A 22539-nucleotide genomic window follows, 5' to 3' on the forward strand; every position below is an offset into this window, starting at 1 on the left:
ATTGTCTTAGTTGGAACTGCATAGGCAGGTCCATCATTTGTTGGAGTTCTGACAAAGATTTACAGCCCGTAAAAGTATGACGGAATGCAACAAGACGAAACTTGCCGAAGCAGTGGTCAAAATTGGCAATTCATAATCACTGGAAGGATTCGAGCGTGGTCTATGACAAGTGGAATGCGCGATGACAAATGTCCTGAGAAGACAGCTTCTTGTTCGACTACTAGGAGTCTGGCCATATATCCAAGGGTGTGATTTAATGGAGGAGGGAAGGTCTGCCTTGAGCCACGGAATTCCACTGAGCGGAATGTCTGTGGATGGCTGTTCTAATTGGATCCAGTGTTTGACATCCTGGCTGGTAAACCAGTCCAAAATATGTGCGAGATGCACTGCCCTGTGGTATTTTAGAGGGTTCGGGAAACCTAAGGTGCAGCGGTGTTTAGGATAGGACAGGAACGTGTGAGATAACCTATGAGATTTGTGGGCCCATAGGACAGTGGAGAAAGCCTCTCCTGTACACTTGAGGAATGACTTAGGGATTCTAATTGTGATGGTCTGCAATAGGTATAGCAGCCTTGAGAGAATATTCATCTTTAGGACACTGTTCCTCTGGAGCCATGAAAGGCATTTTATGGACCACTGGGTCCTGTCGTAACCGTAGTCAGAAGTGGTGAAAAGTTGGCAGGAATGAGCCCCGTAAGTGAGGCAGTTAGGTGGATCCCTAGATATCAGATATGTTGCTGGGCTCATTTAAACACAAAATGAGACATCAGGGCATCTATAGTGGCCTGTAGGACGCTCAATAACCTTTTTTCTCTTTCGGTCAGTTGACCACGCTTATGCTTATTAGATGACATTTTCCCAGAACTGCATATGCCATCAGACATGACTTTGTATTACTAGAAGTGTGCACAGTTATGAAAGTGAGGCTTCCCACCTGTTAGCTAGGTGTCTCATCACACAGCAAAAGAATGTTACATCACTTCCTTTTTCAACACAAAACATGTTGTCACTTTCACACTTGCAAATCATGTAGTGTTTCCATTTTTTGTCCAACCCCTGTAAATATGAGAGCTAATTGGAAATAAATATTTGTTTTTCAAGATTTCAATCAGAGAATGCACCTGAAATTATATATTTTAGTAATGTAACAAGCCGTCTATCAGCATTGATAGGTGGTGATGCATAGATTCTCAGTTTTAATTCTACCTGTTAGATAGCTGTTTCTATCTTGTGCATTGAAAGGGTATACTGTAAAGATCCTATAATATAACTCTCTATTATTATTATTACTTATTGGCAGGTGCAGTTAATGACATGGCATCTAATCCAGGCTACTACTCAGAAATTGTGGAAAAGTCTCTCGGCACATGCACTTTGGCAACTGATGAAATTGAGCGAGATTTGCGCAGATCCCTGCCAGAACACCCAGCATTTCAAAGTGACACTGGCATCTCTGCATTGAGAAGAGTGCTGACGGCATATGCATACAGAAACCCCAAAATTGGATATTGTCAGGTTAGCTCCTTTCCTCATATATCTTCTAGAGTTGTGTAAAAGGGACATGTTTGCAGGAGTATGTTTTTTTTTTTTTTTCTTCTTCAAGGCTAAAGAGATTTTATTACCACATGTCATATCAGACCATTTGTTAGTGTGCTAATTCTGTTTAAACAGGATATGGTGTATGTCTGCCAACAAGTACTAAAGTCTCCGATTTAAGGTGTGTTGTATCTTATGAATTGTTTATGAAGTGGAGGTAGGAGGTGCAGAAACCTGGCATGTGCTGGTATTTTTTTTTCCAGGGCAGACACACAGCAGACACACAAGTTTGGCTGAACTGCTCTTTTAAATTAAATAGCTAACCATTTTTAATGTTCAACAATTCCTGGCTGAATTATGCCTGGAGTCATTTAGCCCATTTCCAGTGAGCTCAGAGAGTCCAGAGCCCACTCTGGGCTTATAGGAGAATGTTGCAGAGAACAGCACCATGTCATTGCTTGGCACTCATTTCTTCAGTATTTATGATCTGGCCACTGCAGAAGCAAGAAAAGGGTGAAGAGGACCTGTGATATCGCCAGGCACTCTAGAAAAACGACATTTTTTATAAGGATACAGGTTCTCTAAAGGGGACAGGAAGCTAAAAAGACAACATATGCAGTTACTTATACTTCTTTTATGTAAAAATACTTTTGTATAAGTTTAGGTGAATATATGTTTGAATTAAATGTTTTCTTTCTTTTTTTAGTACGTAACTAATTAATCTTTAAAGCATCATAAAGCTTAACCCACAATGGAATAAGTCCAGACATGCCATGTTTTTTTGCTGCTTAGTTGTCGTAGTTGCTCAATTACTGCCATTTTATTTAGTTTTGGTAATTTAGCTTGGTAAACAAACAAGCTAAAAAGCAGCACTAAATATCCAAAGCATAAAAAGAAATCCTAAAAATCAATAATGTGTCATAATAAACTGTGCATCTACTGTAACACATGTGCAAACATGTCCAATATTCCAATATACATAGAGTGTGTCAGGGCTCCCAGGTGTGACCAGAGGTGTGTGACTGACGCAGGGAAACGCAGACTTCAGATATGTGATAAACAATATAATTTATTAACAATAACAATACAAACATAAACGCAGTGCAATACTAAACATAATACAGTGCAATCAAACCAAACCAACCACCCACAGATAACAGTACATACAAGCAAGCGTCGTCAGGCAGGCCGGGTCAATATCAATTGGGCAGGTAGGTACAGGGGGAGCAAGCGGAGATTGGTCGGGGTCACAGGCCAGGTTCAGCAGGTAGCTAGCAGCGTAGTACAGAGGGTCAGGCAGAGGGATGGTCAGGGTCACAAGCCAGGGATCAGAACAGGTAGCAGGCAGCGTAGTACAGAGGGTCAGGCAGAGGGATGGTCAGACAAGCCAGGGATCAGAGCAGGGTCAGCAGAGAATCAGACAGGAACAGAGAGCAGGAACAGGATACAGGGCCCAAGAGAAACACAACACCAAGGCGGAGTCTGCAAGTCTGGCCATCCCTTAAATACCCCAGCATAATCAGTTCCAGGTGTTAGCTGGCTGCAAAGTTGAGTCTCTGATTGCTGGGAGCACCCGCTGGCCAGCCCTGGTACTGCAGATCAAAAGGCAGGTGAGTCCCACCATTGCTGGCTAGTCCATTCCTGACAGTACCCCCCCCTCAAGGAGCGGCCTCAGGACGCTCCAAACAGTCCTAGCTGGGCAAAATGTTCCACCGCCCGGGTCTGGTAACTGGCGGGATATCAAAGACTGGCACACCGGGCAGGACTCCGGGCAGCGGCACACCGGGCAGGACTCCGGGCAGCGGCACACCGGGCAGGGGCACACCGGGCAGAGGCACATTGGGCAAAGGCACACCGGGCAGAGGCACATCGGGCAGGACTCCGGGCAGAGGCACATCGGATTACCAGGCGAAGCAGCAGGCACCGGGCCCCCGGGCGGGGCAGCAAGCACCGGGCCCCCGGGCGGGGCAGCAGGCACCGGGCCCCCGGGCGGAGCAGCAGGCACCGGGCCCCCAGGCGGAGCAGCAGGCACCGGGCCCCCGGGCGGAGCAGCAGGCACCGGGCCCCCGGGCGGAGCAGCAGGCACCGGGCCCCCGGGCGGGCGTCAGGCACCGGGCCCCCGGGCGGGGCGACAGGCACCGGGCCCCCGGGCGGGCGACAGGCACCGGGCCCCCGGGCGGGGCGACAGGCACCGGGCCCCCGGGCGGGGCGACAGGCACCGGGCCCCCGGGCGGGGCGACCGGCACCGGGCCCCCGGGCGGGGCGACCGGCACCGGGCCCCCGGGCGGGGCGACCGGCACCGGGCCCCCGGGCGGGGCGACCGGCACCGGTCCCCCGGGCGGGGCGGGAGCCGGGCCCCCAGGAGAGGCGACAGGCATCGGGCCCCCAGGCGGGGCGACAGGCATCGGGCCCTCAGGCAGAGCGGCGGGCGCCGGACCCCCAGATGGAGTGACAGGTCTCGGGCCCCCAGGCGGAGCGACAGGTCTCGGGCCCTCAGGCGGAGCGGCGGGCGCCGGACCCCCAGATGGAGCGACAGGTCTCGGGCCCCCAGGCAGAGCGGCGGGCGCCGGACCCCCAAGTGGAGCGACAGTTCTCGGGCCCTCAGGCGGAGCGGCGGGCGCCGGACCCCCAGGTGGAGCGACAGGTCTCGGGCCCCCAGGCGGAGCGACAGGTCTCGGGCCCCCAGGCGGAGCGACAGGTCTCGGGCCCCCAGGCGGAGCGGCGGGCGCCGGACCCCCAGATGGAGCGACAGGTCTCGGGCCCTCAGGCGGAGCGGCGGGCGCCGGACCCCCAGGTGGAGCGACAGGTCTCGGGCCCTCAGGCGGAGCGGCGGGCGCCGGACCCCCAGGTGGAGCGACAGGTCTCGGGCCCCCGGGCGGAGCAACAGGTCTCGGGCCCCCGGGCGGAGCAACAGGTCTCGGGCCCCCAGACGAAGCGGCGGGCACCGAGTCACCAGGCACGACAGTAAGCACCGAGTCGTCTGGCAAGACTGCGGGCACCGAGTCGTCTGGCAAGACTGCGGGCACCGAGTCGTCTGGCAAGACTGCGGGCATCGAGTCATCTGGCAAGACTGCGGGCATCGAGTCAACTGGCGGAACAGCGGGCACCGAGTCGTCTGGCAAGACTGCGGGCACCGAGTCGTCTGGCAAGACTGCGGGCACCGAGTCGTCTGGCAAGACTGCGGGCACCGAGTCGTCTGGCAAGACTGCGGGCACCGAGTCGTCTGGCAAGACTGCGGGCACCGAGTCGTCTGGCGGAACAGCGGGCATCGAGTCAACTGGCAAGACTGCGGGCACCGAGTCGTCTGGCAAGACTGCGGGCACCGAGTCGTCTGGCAAGACTGCGGGCACCGAGTCGTCTGGCAAGACTGCGGGCATCGAGTCAACTGGCGGAACTGCGGGCACCGAGTCGTCTGGCAAGACTGCGGGCACCGAGTCGTCTGGCAAGACTGCGGGCACCGAGTCGTCTGGCAAGACTGCGGGCACCGAGTCGCCTGGCAAGACTGCGGGCACCGAGTCGTCTGGCAAGACTGCGGGCACCGAGTCGTCTGGCAAGACTGTGGGCATCGAGTCGTCTGGCAAGACTGCTGGCATCGAGTCGTCTGGCAAGACTGCGGGCATCGAGTCAACTGGCGGAACAGCGGGCACCGAGTCGTCTGGCAAGACTGCGGGCACCGAGTCGTCTGGCAAGACTGCGGGCACCGAGTCGTCTGGCAAGACTGCGGGCACCGAGTCGTCTGGCAAGACTGCGGGCACCGAGTCGTCTGGCGGAACAGCGGGCATCGAGTCAACTGGCAAGACTGCGGGCACCGAGTCGTCTGGCAAGACTGCGGGCACCGAGTCAACTGGCGGAACAGTGGGCATCGAGTCAACTGGCGGAACAGCGGGCATCGAGTCAACTGGCGGGACTGCGGGCACCGAGTCGTCTGGCAAGACTGCGGGCACCGAGTCGTCTGGCGGAACAGCGGGCATCGAGTCAACTGGCAAGACTGCGGGCACCGAGTCGTCTGGCAAGACTGCGGGCACCGAGTCGACTGGCGGAACAGCGGGCACTGAGTCGTCTGGCAAGACAGTGGGCTCCGAGTCAACAGGCACGACAGTGGGCACCGGGTCATCAGGTATCGGATTGTCTGGCTCGACAGCGGGCATCGGGTCACCAGGTATGACAGCGGGCACTGGGTCACCAGGCATCAGGTCATTTGGCTTGCCAGCGGGCACCGCGTCATCTGGCAAGGCAGTGGGCACCGGGTCACCAGGTATGACAGCGGGCTCTGAGTCAATTGGCACGACAGCGGGCACTGGATCAGGTACCGGATCATCTGGATCAACAGCGGGCATCGAGTCAACTGGCCTAATAGGATCGTCGGGCTGGATCAGTTCATCATGCTGAGTAGCGGCATCAGGCTGAATGCAGGCATCAGGCCGAGTAGAGGCTTCAGGCCGAGTAGAGGCTTCAGGCCGAGTAGAGGCTTCAGGCCGAAGAGAGGCATCAGGCTGAGTAGGGGCATCAGGCTGAGTAGAGGCATCAAGCTGAGTAGAGGCATCAGGCTGAGTAGAGGCATCAGGCTGAGTAGAGGCATCAGGCTGAGTAGAGGCATCAGGCTGAAGAGAGGCATCAGGCTGAGTAGAGGCATCAGGCTGAGTAGAGGCATCAGGCTGAGTAGAGGCATCAGGCTGAGTAGAGGCATCAGGCTGAGTAGAGGCATCAGGCTGAGTAGAGGCATCAGGCTGAGTAGAGGCTTCAGGCTGAGTAGAGGCTTCAGGCTGAGTAGAGGCTTCAGGCTGAGTCACGGAAGGCAGGTTCACCGGTTTGGATACTGGCAGGATGGTATTGGTTGGAAAGAATTTTCGCTTTTTTTCTGGTTTTAACTACTGGAGCACTGCAAGTAAACGCAGGTCTGCAAACGAATGGAACGAAGGGACTCTACCTGGTCTGCACTAAATGGTGGCAAAAATTCATCCCTGCATTCAGGGGAACCAGATGAAACCAACTCAGCACAAACCTCAATCAAAGGCTGCACCTCAGAGAACTCTGTGCCCTGATCTACTAGAACATGAGCGAGCCGTATACATTCTAGTAGTTGATCCCTGGGATACTCCTTCAGAGTTTGATAAGCATACTCCCTGTCATCAAACACTAGCAGAGATAAATACACAACCTCATCCAGATCCATCCTTCCCAGCAACAAGCCAAGATTGCTTCCCTGTGCAGCCACTTCTGGTCAGGATTGGCCTTGGTGTAATGTCAGGGCTCCCAGGTGTGACCAGAGGTGTGTGACTGACGCAGGGAAACGCAGACTTCAGATATGTGATAAACAATATAATTTATTAACAATAACAATACAAACATAAACGCAGTGCAATACTAAACATAATACAGTGCAATCAAACCAAACCAACCACCCACAGATAACAGTACATACAAGCAAGCGTCGTCAGGCAGGCCGGGTCAATATCAATTGGGCAGGTAGGTACAGGGGGAGCAAGCGGAGATTGGTCGGGGTCACAGGCCAGGTTCAGCAGGTAGCTAGCAGCGTAGTACAGAGGGTCAAGCAGAGGGATGGTCAGGGTCACAAGCCAGGGATCAGAACAGGTAGCAGGCAGCGTAGTACAGAGGGTCAGGCAGAGGGATGGTCAGACAAGCCAGGGATCAGAGCAGGGTCAGCAGAGAATCAGACAGGAACAGAGAGCAGGAACAGGATACAGGGCCCAAGAGAAACACAACACCAAGGCGGAGTCTGCAAGTCTGGCCATCCCTTAAATACCCCAGCATAATCAGTTCCAGGTGTTAGCTGGCTGCAAAGTTGAGTCTCTGATTGCTGGGAGCACCCGCTGGCCAGCCCTGGTACTGCAGATCAAAAGGCAGGTGAGTCCCACCATTGCTGGCTAGTCCATTCCTGACAGAGTGCATCAACATGCAATAAACAAAACAAACATGCCGATATAGCTCAAAATAGCAAGAAAGTGAGAATGTATGACAAAGTTCAGGTTGTGTGTTTTTCATAAGTTACAAAGTGAAAGAAAACTTCCATGAAGATATTGATCCAACATAAAATATCCCAAGCAATCCTCTTTACCTTTGTGAAATGATCCAAAATGCCCCAGTGGAAGGACTCTTACCCCAGCACCTTGATCTCCGATTACAGAGCAGTCATGATATCATGAGCATGGTTGAATCAGCCATCCAGTGCACCTCCTCAGCACTTCAGATGTTAAATCTCCAACTCTCAGTGATAGCAGCCATATATACAGTTGCAAGAAAAAGTATGTGAACCCCTTGGGATTACGTGGAGTTTTGCATGAATTGGGCATAAAATGTGCTCTGAACGTCATCTAAGTCACAACAATAGAACAACACGGTCTGCTGAACATAATACTACACAAACATTAGATGTTGCCATGGTTTAATTGCACATAACATGTAAACATTCACAGTGCAGGGAGGAAAAAGTATGTGAGGCCCTAGCTTAATGACTTCTCCCAGAGCTAATTGGAGCCAGGAGTGAACCACCCTTGACTCCAATCAGTGTGATGATATTGGATGTGTGGCTGACAGCTGTCCTGCCCTTAAAAAACACACACCTGTTTTGGGTTTACTGGTTTCAAGAAGCACTGTCTGATGTGAACCATGCCTCGCAGAGAAGAGCTCTCAGAAGACCTACGATCAAGAATTGTTGACTTGCATGAAGCTGCAAAGAGTTACAAAAGTATCTCCAAAAGCCTTGATGTTCATGTGTCCACGGTAAGACAGACTGTCTACAAATGGAGAAAGTTTAGCACTGTTGCTACTCTCCCTTGGCGTGGTCGTCCTGTAAAAATGACTGCAAGAGCACAGCGCAGAATGCTGCATGAGGAGAAGAAGAATCCCAGAGTGTCAGCTAAAGACCTACAGAAATCTCTGGCACATGCTAACATTTTTGTTGACACATCTACAATAAGGAAAACATTAAACAAGAATGGAGTACATGGGAGGACACCACGGAGGAAGCCATTGCTGTCCACAAAGAATATTGCAGCACGTTTGAAGTTTACAAAAGAGCACCTGGATGTTCCACAGCACTACTGGCAAAATATACTGTGGGCAGATGAAACCAAGATTGAGTTGTTTGGGAAGAACACACAACACTATGTGTGGAGAAAAAAAGGCACAGCACACCAACATCAAAACCTCATCCCCACTGTGAAACATGGCGGAGGGAGCATCGTGGTTTGGGGCTGCTTTGCTGCCTCAGGGCCTGGACGGATTGTTGTCATTGATGGGAAAATGAATTTTAGAGTTTATCAAGACATTTTGCAGGAAAACGTACGACCATCTGTCCACCAACTGAAGCTCCACAGAGGATGGGTGATGCAACAGGACAATGACCCAAAGCATACAAGTAATTCAACAAAACAATGGCTGCAACAGCACAGAATACGCCTTCTGGAGTGGCCCAGTCAGAGTCCTGACCTCAACCCGATTGAAATGCTGTGGCATGACCTTAAGAGAGCGATTCACACCAGGCATCCCAAGAATATTGCTACACTGAAACAGTTTTGTGAAGAGGAGTGGTCCAAAATTACTCCAGATCGTTGTGCAGGTCTGATCTGCAACTACAGGAAACGTTTGGTTGAGATTATTGCTGCCAAAGGAGGGTCAACCAGGTATTAAGTCCAAAGGTTCACATACTTTTTCCTCCCTGCACTGTGAATGTTTACATGTTATGTGCAATTAAACCATGGCAACATCTAATGTTTGTGTAGTATTATGTTCAGCAGACTGTGTTCTTCTATTGTTGTGACTTAGATGACGTTCAGAGCACATTTTATGCCCAATTCATGCCAAACTCCACGTAATCCCAAGGGGTTCACATACTTTTTCTTGCAACTGTAGGTAAAGAAAACATGCCTGCAAGTGTGTAAATCCTCCAAAACACTTTATCAATAAAAGCTATTAAAACCACTCATTTAAACGGCATTTCCAAGTTCTTCATAAAAGTATAAACAAGCTGCGGTTCTGATCGGCAAAGCCAACATGCGCAATGATTTTACCACTTCTTGGCCCTGCCTTGGCACTTCGTCAGCAATCACACATGTCGGCTTTGCCAGTCAGAACTGCAGCTGGTTTGCATTTCCAATGATGACATCTATCTAAATATCTAAGAGTGCAACCACAGACATGGTTGTTTTTATATTTTGTTGCTCTGTATGTGTGATATTGCACATGCACTACACTTAATGCACGTTGTTTTTTTTTACACGTTATTGATTTGTAGGATTTATTTTCATGCTTTAGAGATTTAGCGCTGCCTCTTAGCTTGTTTGTTTGACATTTATGTTGTTTATCAAAACATATGGCATGCTGCTCTGTCTCTTAAATGCTTCTCAGTTGTGAGCGCAAGCTTCTTTTTTTTTCTATTTTTGAATTCAGTTTGATAGTTCAGAACAGTATCCAGAGATATCAGTCACCTCTATTAATTTCCTGTGATGATTGCTCACATGTTTAGATTACGTTACATCCCCAACAGATTGAGTTATGTTTTCCTTCAGCTGATGTTTATCAGCTGGATTGTCAAGACAGTTGGCTGTAAATGTAAAACATGGTTATTTTGTCTTTTGCTTGTGCTTTCCCAGGCAATGAATATCCTCACTTCTGTCCTACTTCTGTATGCCAAAGAGGAGGAGGCATTTTGGCTGCTAGTGGCTGTGTGTGAGCGAATGCTGCCGGATTACTTCAACAGGAGAATTATAGGTGAGCTTTGTCTGTGTGTGCTCTATGTGAGTAGATTATTTTTTGTCTGGTGCAAAGTTTGGAAAGTGTTGCTGAAAATGTTTTATATAATCACATAGAAGTAATTGTTCTCTGTAGACTTTAAGAAGTATCACCACAACCATGACAATGCTCATCATTCTGTACAGTAGAGCAAGAGGAGCCTTTCAGCAGGAAGCTCCTGTGTATGTTTTCATAGGGGAACATATAAACAGGACTTCAGACAGCATCCAGGACAATCTACCAGTACCTTGAGTCTGCAACCACCTACACTACCCCATAGTTATTAGACCTTCTACTGGACCAACAGCCTTTCTCAGCCTTTTATCCCAGAGAAACCCCTGAAATCATTTTCAAGTCTCAGAGAACCCTTAACAAATCCATTTAATTGGGATTCAAATATAAAAATGCCACTTACACTGGTTATCACAAGAAATGCAATGCGTACAGTGGTGATAAGAATGCCACCTTTAAAAAGAGCTAAAAAAAATCATTACAGTCACACGTATGGTTTTGTCTAGTGGTGTTGGCCCTAGAACTATGCAGGGATCATCAAATAGGAGGTCGATAAGCTGCAACTTCTGGAGGAACCCCAGGATTCCACAGAACCTTGGTTAAGAATGGCTGCATTAGAAGATAGCAAGCTGCAGTACACATGCTACATCAAGTGCTATATATCTCATTTAAAGTGATACTAAACATAGATGGTTTAATATGCATTATCCCTTCTATTTACATATATGGATGATGCCACTGTATTCATTAAAGAAAAAAAAAACATCTAAGTACCTTTTCCCATAGCCAATATACAGCAGTCGTGTGACTTTCCCCAGCTCTTTCTGTTCTTCAGGCAGTCATCGGTGGGAGGAACTTTTATTGAATTAATAAAGTTACACTGTAATGATATCTAGGGGAAGGTTCTGACCATCACAATCTGTTCACACCCCTCCAGCTTGTGTCTGTGTTTATGTACTTATATTACAGGGAGGTGAAGACTCCATCAGTCAAGATGTAAACTCCCACCCCCCTCAGAGTAGATCTGTTTAGCGGGCATAGAGGAGGAGGGATGGAGGCAGTGGGCTGACATTTAACCCTGTGTATACGCCCACATGTGTTACTGTGTAGTCTCATGGGTTGCTCAGGGAAGAAATGCTCGGCATAGAAACGAAAAACTAAGCATGCTCACTAGCGGTTGCAATGCTACTCTCTCCAGCTGCAGCAGGGACTTAGATCAGAGGGAGAGACAGAGAATGACAGGATAAATCAGGTTTATTGTAGAATACACAAGACAAATCCTATAGTGGCTAAGTGAGTATGATCAGCATTCAATACTGATGTGGGTTTAATGTCATTTTAACAGATATTATCCCAGCCCTGAACAGCATAATGCTGACATAGTGGCATTTCATATGTAACATGTCATGCCCTTGCACCCCATGTCTTCCCCGGAGCACCCACCTTCTATTTTTTTTTCATGGCTGTGCTGAAAGAAGCATAGAGATGGGGAGCTTGGTGTAGATAGGCTTAGGTAAGAAAGGAGAGGAGGAATTGGGTGGGCAAAGGCATAATGAAGGCGCGGGTCTTTATTTTTTCAGCAGTGCTGAGGTTAGCCCTGCCCAACTGCAGGGCAGCAGTGAGGCGACCAGTCTCCTAGTATACAGAGAGCAGCTTGGATGACTGGTTGCCTAAACAGTCACATCCTAGAACCCTGCTAATGCAGATTTTATAAAGGCACTTTAAATAATGCTTCAGACTAGAACGGAAAAGAGGAAGATTCTGAATAAGGTAATCTTATTGCTTTGACTTCCATTTGCTCGGAAAGCAGAATAATTTGCCGAAAAGTATGGGGTTTCATTGCTGATCTTGTTCTGAAAATTGCCTGGCATTTTGGGCTGATCCTATGACCCTACTGAGTTTGCTGAATCAGAGCAAAGCCTAACTCACTTTTTTGCAGTTTTATTGTTTATCAGAGACTTAGTACTATACTGAAGCTTTTAGATGATTATTCCAGCTAGACAACTAGAACATTCCATTTTCAGTTGAAGAATGCATCAGTGGCAGCCTCCAAATTTCCATCCGCACAGTTTTTTTTGTTTTTGTTTTTTGTAATGAAGGCCTTATACCTATTAAATTGTCATTCAAGTATTGAATGTACCTCATGCTTATACTAACCCTGTCTCCTGCCTCATTAATCAGTGTAACAGCATGTTATCACTCACAAATGTAATTATGTACTTGGTTTGTGCAGCTGCCACGAATTAGGATCTTACCATTTCTTTACATGGCAGTTAGCTGCAGTAAACCTGTTTGTTTAAAAAAAAAAAAACCCAAAACTTTCCTACAGTACATACAGTAGTCTCGTCACTTTAAAACTAAAAAAAACAAAAAAAAAACAAAAACACACTGAAAAGACGTTTTGTTTTGTTCTAGATGTTGGCCAAACATGACCCCGTTCACACTTGAGCGTTTGAGATCTCGGGCAGAATCACCACAATTCTGCCCGCAATCCCAAAACTCTCTGCACAAATGACAAATTCCACCACTCCTGATCGAGTGCCATTAATTTTCGATGGCCCCAAAGCACGGTGCTGTTCTGCTGTGATTGTAGCATGATAAATCGTGGCAAAGGTTGCCCAATAGAAACTCCTGACAAGCTATGCATGATGCAGTTTGCCATGGTTGCAGCACAGTTTATCATGGAAGAACTGAACCGCGTTTTGGTGCCATTTAAAATGAATGGCACTCGGACAGGCGTGGTGTGATTTGTCATTTGTGCAGTGCGTTTTGTGATTCTGCCCAAGATCGAAAACGCTCAAGTGTGAATGGAGCATAAGACCTGGCTTGTATTGCGAGTGCCTATTTTTACAGAAGTTGGGAGTATTTTGATGCTGTTCCAAGAAAAAGGATCAGGGCGGAGGGTGCCTTTCTGTGTGATGTTCACTCAGTCCAATGAGAAGGCAGAAATAGAAATATGCAAACTGTTGTAATTCCTACACCGTTCACCTGATTTGGATGTAAATACCCTCAAATTAAAGCTGACAGTCTGCAGTTAAAGCACATCTTGTTCGTTTCATTTCAAATCCATTGTGGTGGTGTATGGAGCCAAAAATTTTAGAATTGTGTCGATGTCCCAATATTTATGGACCTGACTGTATGAACCATACAGTACAGGACACAGGCTGGATTATTACAGCCCTTGGGTTATAGGCTGCTACTTTCAGCTGACTGGACACGGGCTCCCGGGGATACCCTTATAACCCTATATACTCTGAGACCTCACCTTTTCCCAGCATCTCTAGATGATGGACCTCTTCTCTCTTATGGAAAATTTTCTATGCTTTACTATTTTTTATTTACCTTGAATTCTTCTGTCATCTCTTCTCTCAACACTTTGCTGCCTTCTATGCTATCAGTAGCAGCCATGCATCCAGTTGGGCATAATACCTTGGAAGCCAGACCTAGGCCCCACACTGTGGAGAATGCAACAAGTGTAGTTTCCCTAAGGGTGCTTATAGAGGTCCAGGTCTTTGGTCAATTCCTATTGTTGCCAGACCCTGAAAACCCCTCTGGGCTGTGTCCACTATGACGGGTGAAGCCCTGGACACATACAAGGACCAGCGATATTGAAAAGTTAGACAGGTTCATCCTGTTACTGGACCATTGCTGTAGCCTTATAGCAAGTATGAGATCTAAAGTGTTACTAAACCCAGGACCCTGAATTCACTATATATGGTCTCCCACAGTACATTGAACATGGAAATGCAACTACAGGTGAAACTCGAAAAATTAGAATATCGTGCAAAAGTTCATTTTTTCAGTAATGTTACTTAAAAGGTGAAACTAATATATGAGATAGACTCATTACATGCAAAGCAAGATAGTTCAAGCCGTGATTTGTCATAACTGTGATGATTTTGGCTTACAGCTTATGAAAACCCCAAATCCACAATCTCAGAAAATTAGAATATTGTGAAAAGGTGCAATATTCTAGGCTCAAAGTGTCCCACTCTAATCAGCTAATTACGCCATAACACCTGCAAAGGGTTCCTGAGCCTTTAAATGGTCTCTCAGTCTGGTTCAGTAGGAATCACAATCATGGGAAAGACTGCTGACTTGACAGTTGTGCAGAAAACCATCATTGACACCCTCCATAAGGAGGGAAAGCCTCAAAAGGTAATTGCAAAAGAATTGGATGTTCCCAAAGTGCTGTATCAAAGCACTGTAATAGAAAGTTATGTGGAAGGGAAAAGTGTGGAAGAAAAAGGTGCACAAGCAGCAAGGATGACCGCAGCCTGGAGAGGATTGTCAGGAAAAGGCAATTCAAAAGTGTTGGGGACTTTCACAAGGAGCGGACTGAGGCTGGACATGGGCTTCAAATGTCATATTCCTCTTAACAAGCCGCTCCTGAACAACAAACAACTTCAGAAGCGTCTTACCTGGGCTAAAGAAAAACAGACCTGGTCTGTTGCTCAGTGGTCCAAAGTCCTCTTTTCTGATGAGAGCAACTTTTGCATCTCATTTGGAAACTAAGGACCCAGAGTATGGAGGAAGAATGGAGAGGCACACACTGCAAGATGCTTGAAGTCCAGTGTGAAGTTTCCACAGTCTGTGTTGATTTGGGGAGCCATGTCATCTGCTGGTGTTGGTCCACTGTGCTTCATTAAGTCCAGGGTCAACGCAGCCATCTACCAGGAGATTTTGGAGCACTTCATGCTTCCTTCCGCAGATGAGCTTTATGGGGATGCTGACTTCATTTTCCAGCAGGACTTGGCACCTGCCCACACTGCCAAAAGCACCAAAACCTGGTTCAATGACCGTAGGATTACTGTGCTTGATTGGCCAGCAAACTCGCCTGACCTGAACCCCATAGAGAATCTATGGGGCATTGCCAAGAGAAAGATGAGAGACATGAGACTGAACAATGCAGAAGAGCTGAAGGCCGCTATTGAAGCATCCTGGTCTTCCATAACACCTCAGCAGTGCCACAGGCTGATAGCTTCCATGCCACGCCGCATTGAGGCAGTAATTGCTGCAAAAGGGGCCCAAACCAAGTACTGAGTACATATGCATGCTTATATTATTCAGAGGTCCGATATTGTTCTATGTACAATCCTTGTTTTATTGATTGCATGTAATATTCTAATTTTCTGAGATTGTGGATTTGGGGTTTTCATGAGCTGTAAGCCATAATCATCACAATTATGACAAATCATGGCTTGAACTATCTTGCTTTGCATGTAATGAGTCTATCTCATATATTAGTTTCACCTTTTAAGTAGCATTACTGAAATAAATGAACTTTTGCGCGATATTCTAATTTTTCGAGTTTCACCTGTATTTTAATAAATATAAACTGCTAAATACCTTTTCTCATCAGCAGTTAGAGCAGTCTTGTGACTTCAGCAGAGCACTGGTTAAAGCTTGTAGGAGAAGTTTTCATTCTCCTCTATGAGGCTGTAGGACCCCTGACCCTGTGTCTGGATAGTGCTGATTGATCCTGTGTTGATCATGTGCGCTCTCCCAAGAAAGAAAAAACTCTCTAGCAATACACACCAGAGTGAAGCATGTGCAGCTTGCCCCCAAGGCTCTGTTCTATCAGGAGATATATTGGGGACAGTAGAAAAAGGGGAGGATCAGAGAAGACAGGATCAAACATTCTTTTTACACAATGCGGAGGATCAGCCCGTAGGTTTCACAGTGAGTGTAACAAGCATGCTTTACTGCATATGCAGACTGATTTTACTGTTGTGGGCTTAGTAACACTTTAATATCTCCACTACCTTCAGTATACTTATTAAATGTATCCTGAAAAGTATTTGATTTAATGTGGAAACAGGATGTAATTGCCTTTATTTACTTATTGATTTTTCAACTTTCAAAATTGGAGGGAAAAATTCCACCATTCAGAACTTAGTCTCATGTGGGTGAACTAGGTGTTACATCACACCACAGGTCGCAACATTACCATTACTTCTGCATAAGTACATTATAAGGTACTCAGGCACTTTCTCCCGTTTTTTTGCAATGAGGTCTTTGCTACAGGATGGTCAGCACCTGTGAATCCTTCTACGGACATGCTTACCCTATTTTCGAACACTACTTCATGAGTACCCCACAGGGGAATTCCCTCACTGACGGCAATAACAGAAACTAGACGCAAGGAAATAAAAAAAAAAAAACAAAGGACCATCACTCGCTGTCCTGATGGGTTGCAAAGCAAACATTCAGACTGGTTGGAGTGATGATGCTTCCATTGCATCGGAGTAGGACCCTATCCTAACACTGGCCTCTGAATCTGATTCTACCTCTATCTCACACATGCAACAAGCAGCCTACCTGACCATGCAGAACTTGATGCAACTAAATCAGAATTTCTCAGACGGCTAACAGTTTTACTACAGCCATCCTTGGCCAAAGCTACCTCTGATGAAGTCACATGGTGTGTGACGATACGCATGAGGAGAAGTCAGGTGACGTCAGCGCTCCTACATCGTTCCGACAGGCAGGGTCTTGCTCTCCATTGTTTGATTCTGACCACTGTTTCATGCGTTTTTTACATTATTATCATGTGAGCTCATATGCTTTAATAAATCTATGCCTTCTAAAGAAGCCTACTGCACTATGGTCTACTTTGTGGTTGTTGAGCTTTGTCCACAGAGTTGGCTGTATTGAAATTGGGTGCCATTTGTGAAGGTCCATTGCTGATTCATAAGGGTAAGTTTGCACAGAGCAGCAAGTTATGTGTTACCCCCACTAATAGGGGAGCTGCTTTGTTCGACCTATCTCCACATACAGGTCCATACGAGAAGGTGAGAGTCCACCTGGAAGTCTATGTTCACTGTGGTGATTTACATGTATTGAAGATTTACAGCGCGCAATTTTCTTTTGCCTTTATGTTTCGGAGTTAGAGACTCTTAAGAAGCCCTTCCTAATTCTTCATAAGGATAAAGTAGCCTTACTTACAAGACTGTCCGTTCTACTTAAGATGGTATCAGCTCTCCACATCAATGAAGACATTGTCCTTCCTTCCTTGTGCCTTGCTCTTAAGCATCCCAAAGTAATTGCTCTACATTATCTGGATGTGGTTAGAGCTATCAGAATCTATCTAAAAGCCACAGCCTATAGCCAAAAAGCAAGAAACTCTTTTTGTCTTGCCAACAGGATTTTGAAAGAGACAATCTGCTTCGAATGTACTTTTGCAAGTTAGATAAGACAGCTCATCATACGAGCTTACACTTTAAAAGAAAAGGTACCTCCAGTATTTTTATGTGCTCACTACAGCAAATAATGGGAGTCTCCTGAGTATTCCGACATCAGGTGTCGGTTAAGCAGCTTTGTAAGACCATCACCTGGTCTTCAGTTCATACTATCTCCACATGTCCAGGTCTCTGCAGAGGCAGGTTTCTTTAGTGGCACTCTTGGCTTGGTCATCGACGCCTACTTTTTTGAGCCGCTGGCACAGTTTCATCCAACTTGTTGTTGCTCATCCCTGTGATTCATTGCTTGGGGATGTCTCAGATTCTGATAACTGCCAGCCTTTGTCCTGTTCTGTATGCTGAATATAAAAGGAATTTTGGCCTGCCTATAAATTCCATATGTTGGAGTACAGTTCAGGACACAGGCCTTTTGTTACTGTTTTTACTCTGCATTGCTTACTAAAATACTGAGGTCTCACAGAGTGGAGTAAAGTTATAAGGGTATGTCCGGGGGGGGGCATGTTCAAAAGCTTTGCCAGTTTCCAATCACCTGTAGGTAGCAGCCTATAACCCATGGTCTATAAATATCTAGCCTATGTCCTGTACTGTACTCCAAGATATGGAATTTACAGGAAACTCAATATTCCTTTATTCCTTTTCATGGCTAACATAACCTGTAAAAATTTGTGGGACTGATGCTTACATGCCTGTGTAGCATCAGTCCCACGTATTCTCAAAGGTTACATTACATGCTATACAATGTACCATGTGCCTTTTTGGTGTTATATTGTATGCTGCTTCATAACATTTAGTCTTCCATATTTTCTTGGTGAGGTTTGTTTTGCTAAGTGTATGACATTTCTTTTTATATAGGTGATTTGTATCTGTTTTTATTACTTTTGCTTTCTTGATTAGTATTAACAAATGTTCATTATTATCTAGGTGCCTTGGTGGATCAGGCAGTATTTGAAGAACTTATCAGAGATCATTTGCCGCAGTTGACTGATCACATGACGGACATGACCTTTTTCTCCTCTGTGTCCCTCTCATGGTTTCTTACCCTGTTCATTAGTGTTCTGCCTATTGAGAGTGCTGTCAATGTGGTGGACTGCTTCTTTTATGATGGGATCAAAGCCATCCTTCAGCTGGGACTGACTGTTCTGCACTTTAACATTGACAAGCTGCTAGTCTGTAAAGATGACGCGGAGGCTGTCACTATACTTAATCGGTATGAATGTTATAAATTCTCATCATATCTGTTTAAAGCTAGAGAAAAAAATGTAATAGAATGCAGCACAGCAATCCGTGTGGATGTTAGTATGAGCTTCATTTTTCAGACTTAAGCTGGGCATACATTGATTGATATATATATATATATATATATATATATATATATATATATATATACAGTGGGGCAAAAAAGTATTTAGTCAGCCACCAATTGTGCAAGTTCTCCCGCTTAAAAAGATGAAAGAGGCCTGTAATTGGCATCATAGGTAGACCTCAACTATGAGAGACAAAATGAGAAAAAAAATCCAGACAATCACATTGGCTGATTTGGAATGAATTTATTTGCAAATTATGGTGGAAAATAAGTATTTGGTCAATATCAAAAGTTCATCTCAATACTTTGTTATATATCCTTTGTTGGCAATGACAGAGGTCAAACGTTTCCTGTAAGTCTTCACAAGGCTGGCACACACTGTTGCTGGTATGTTGGCCCATTCCTCCATGCAGATCTCCTTTAGAGCAGTGATGTTTTGGGGTTGTCGCTGGGCAACACGGACTTTCAACTCCCTCCAAAGGTTTTCTATGGGGTTGAGATCTGGAGACTGGCTAGGCCACTCCAGGACCTTGAAATGCTTCTTACGAAGCCACTCCTTCTTTGCTCGGGCAGTAAGTTTGGGATCATTGTCATGTTGGAAGACCCAGCCACGTTTCATCTTCGATGCCCTTGCTGATGGAAGGAGGTTTGCACTCAAAATCTCACGATACATGGCCCCATTCATTCTGTCCTGTACATGGATCAGTCGTCCTGGTACCTTTGCGGAGAAACAGCCCCAAAGCATGATGTTGCCACCCCCATGCTTCACAGTAGGTATGGTGTTCTTTGGATGCAACTCAGCATTCTCTCTCCTCCAAACACGACGAGTTGTGTTTCTACCAAACAGTTCTATTTTGGTTTCATCTGACCATATGACATTCTCCCAATCCTCTTCTGGATCATCCAAATGCTCTCTAGCAAACTTCAGGCGGACCCGGACATGTACTGGCTTAAGCAGGGGGACACGTCTGGCACTGCAGGATCTGAGTCCCTGGCGGCGTAGTGTGTTACTGATGGTAGCCTTTGTTACATTGGTCCCAGCTCTCTGCAGGTCATTCACTAGGTCCCCTGTGTGGTCCTGGGATTTTTGCTCACCGTTCTTGTGATCATTTTGACCCCACGGGGTGAGATCTTGCGTGGAGCCCCAGATCGAGGGAGATTATCAGTGGTCTTGTATGTCTACCATTTTCTAATTATTGCTCCCACAGTTGATTTGTTCACACCAAGCTGCATGCCTATTGCAGATTCAGTCTTCCCAGCCTGGTGCAGGTCTACAATTTTGTTTCTGGTGTCCTTCGACAGCTCTTTGGTCTTCAACATAGTGGAGTTTGGAGTATGACTGTTTGAACTTGTTATCAGAATAAAAGACATCTGTCCACAACCTCAAACAGGTGCCATTGATACAGGTAATGAGTGCAGGACAGAGGAGCCTCTTAAAGAAGAAGGTACAGGTCTGTGAGAGCGAGAAATCTTGCTTGTTTGTAGGTGACCAAATACTTATTTTCCACCATAATTTACAAATAAATTCTTTCCAAATCAGCCAATGTGATTGTCTGGATTTTTTTTCTCATTTTGTCTCTCATAGTGGAGGTCTTCCTATGATGGCAATTACAGGCCTCTCTCATCTTTTTAAGTGGGATAACTTGCACAATTGGTGGCGGACTAAATACTTTTTTGCCCCACTGTACATACACATACAGTTGTGTTCAAAATAATAGCAGTCAGACATCACTAACCTGATCAATCACTGTTTTTTGTAGAAATGATATTTCTACATGGCAAATAATTTACTAGCAGGTGTAGTAGAGTAATAGAAATCCAACAGACCCAACAGTCATGACATGCATGCTGCTGTTTCTGTGTAATTGAATCACTAATTGAAAGGGGCATGTTCAAAATAATAGCAGTGTGAAGTTCTATTAGTGAGGTCATTCATTCTTTGAAAAACAGGTGGCAGTTATTGCCCCTATTTAAGGAAGGAAGGCAGCAAATGTTGTACATGCTGGTTACAGTGCATTTCTCTCTGAAATTCTGAGGAAAATGGGTTGTTCCAGACATTGTTCTGAAGAACAGCGTACCTTGATTAAAAAAGTTGATTGGAGAGGGGAAAACATATAAAGAAGTGCAGAAAATGATAGGCTGCTCAGCTAAAATGATCGCAAATGCTTTAAAATGGCAACCAAAACCTGAAAGACCTGGCAGAAAGCAAAAAACTACCATTCGAATGGATAGAAGAATAGCCAAAATGGCAAGGACTCAGCCAACAATCAGCTCCAGGAAGATCAAAGAAGGGCTAAAGTTACCTGTGAGTACTGTTACAATTAGAAGACACCTATGTGAAGCCAAGCTATCTGCAAGAAGCCCCCGCAAAGTCCCACTGTTGAAAAAGACATGTGCTGAAGAGGTTATAATTTGCCAAAGAGCACATTGACTGGCCTAAAGAGAAATGGTGCAACATTTTGTGGACTGATGAAAGTAAGATTGTTCTTTTTGGGTCTAGTGGCCGGAGACAGTTTGTCAGATGACCCCCAATCACTGAATTCAAGCCACAGTACACTGTGAAGACAGTGAAGCATGGTTGTGCAAGCATCATGATATGGGGAGGTTTCTCATACTGCGGTGTCGGGCCTATTTATCGCATACCATGGATCATGGATCAGTTTGAATACATCAGAATACTTGAACAGGTCATGCTGCCTTATGTTGAAGAGGAAATGCTCTTGAAATGGGTGTTCCAACAAGACAACGACCCCAAACACACCAGTAAACGTGCAACATCCTGGTTCCAGACCAACAAGATTGACATTATGGAGTGGCCAGCCCAATCCCCGGATCTTAATCCAATAGAAAACTTGTGGGGTGACATCAAAAATGCAGCTTCTGAGGCAAAACCAAGAAATAGATAAGAACTGTGGAATGTAGTCCAATCATCCTGGGCTGGAATACCTGTTCACAGGTGCCAGAAGTTGGGTGACTCCATGCAACACAGATGTACAGCAGTTCTCAGAAACAGTGCTTATACAACTAAATATTAATTAAGTGATTCAAAGGAAAGCAAAATCTTCAAACATTTTTCAGTTTATATAGTGAATGTTTGAGTTTGTAAAGAATACAAACACTGCTATTTTTTTGAACAGTCTAATATTCCCTTTTCTTCAATTTTTTTTAGAAGAACAACACAAATTTGATATATTTTTCTTCATGTTTTGATTTGGAATAGAATGTGTAGTGTTCCCAATGCATTTGTGTGTATGGAAATAAAAGCTATTAGAAGGATTTTGAGCTTTATTTTCTTTTTTCAACACACTGCTATATATACTGTATATATCGCAAATATTTTTTATTTTTGTTCAATTTTTTTGCCTGCAGAATCATACAGGGCCTCGGCTACATCATTTCTAATGGTGGCCTTGGGAATCCCATGGGAAACTTTACTAGATTGTACTGGTCACTGGGTCGGGGAGGAGGGGGACTGAGGGTAGGGACTGCTATTCAAAACTCTCTGCAAAGAGGAATTATTATTCAGGATTTATATAGCACCAACAGTTTGCTCAGTGCTTTACTCATGCATTGTGTGTGTGTGTTTGTGCTGGGCCATGCCTGCTTTAGAGCTTTGCTGCTTTTTATGGAGAGCCACCCAGCTCCAGTCCTGAAAGATGAGGCCCTTGACACTGCTCCTTTGTGCTGTGCTTTGTGTATGTCAGTGTTTTGTGCATATCAAAGATCAGTGTTGTC

General features: G+C 46.0%; 1 protein-coding gene across 1 annotated transcript in view; it reads left to right on the plus strand.

The window, feature by feature from the left end:
* Positions 1-22539, plus strand: part of TBC1D8B (TBC1 domain family member 8B) — a 98553-nt gene that overhangs the window by 45396 nt on the left and 30618 nt on the right. Inside the window, exons 10-12 of the mRNA XM_089684929.1 lie at positions 1301-1515; positions 10149-10266; positions 18423-18708. Of these exons, the coding sequence (XP_089541055.1) occupies positions 1301-1515; positions 10149-10266; positions 18423-18708 (619 nt within the window). The remainder of the gene's footprint in view (positions 1-1300; positions 1516-10148; positions 10267-18422; positions 18709-22539) is intronic.

This window comes from Staurois parvus, unplaced genomic scaffold, assembly GCF_062004578.1.
Source record: "Staurois parvus isolate SC_StPar_1 unplaced genomic scaffold, SC_StPar_1.0 ptg000361l, whole genome shotgun sequence".
NCBI classification, from domain to species: domain Eukaryota; kingdom Metazoa; phylum Chordata; class Amphibia; order Anura; family Ranidae; genus Staurois; species Staurois parvus.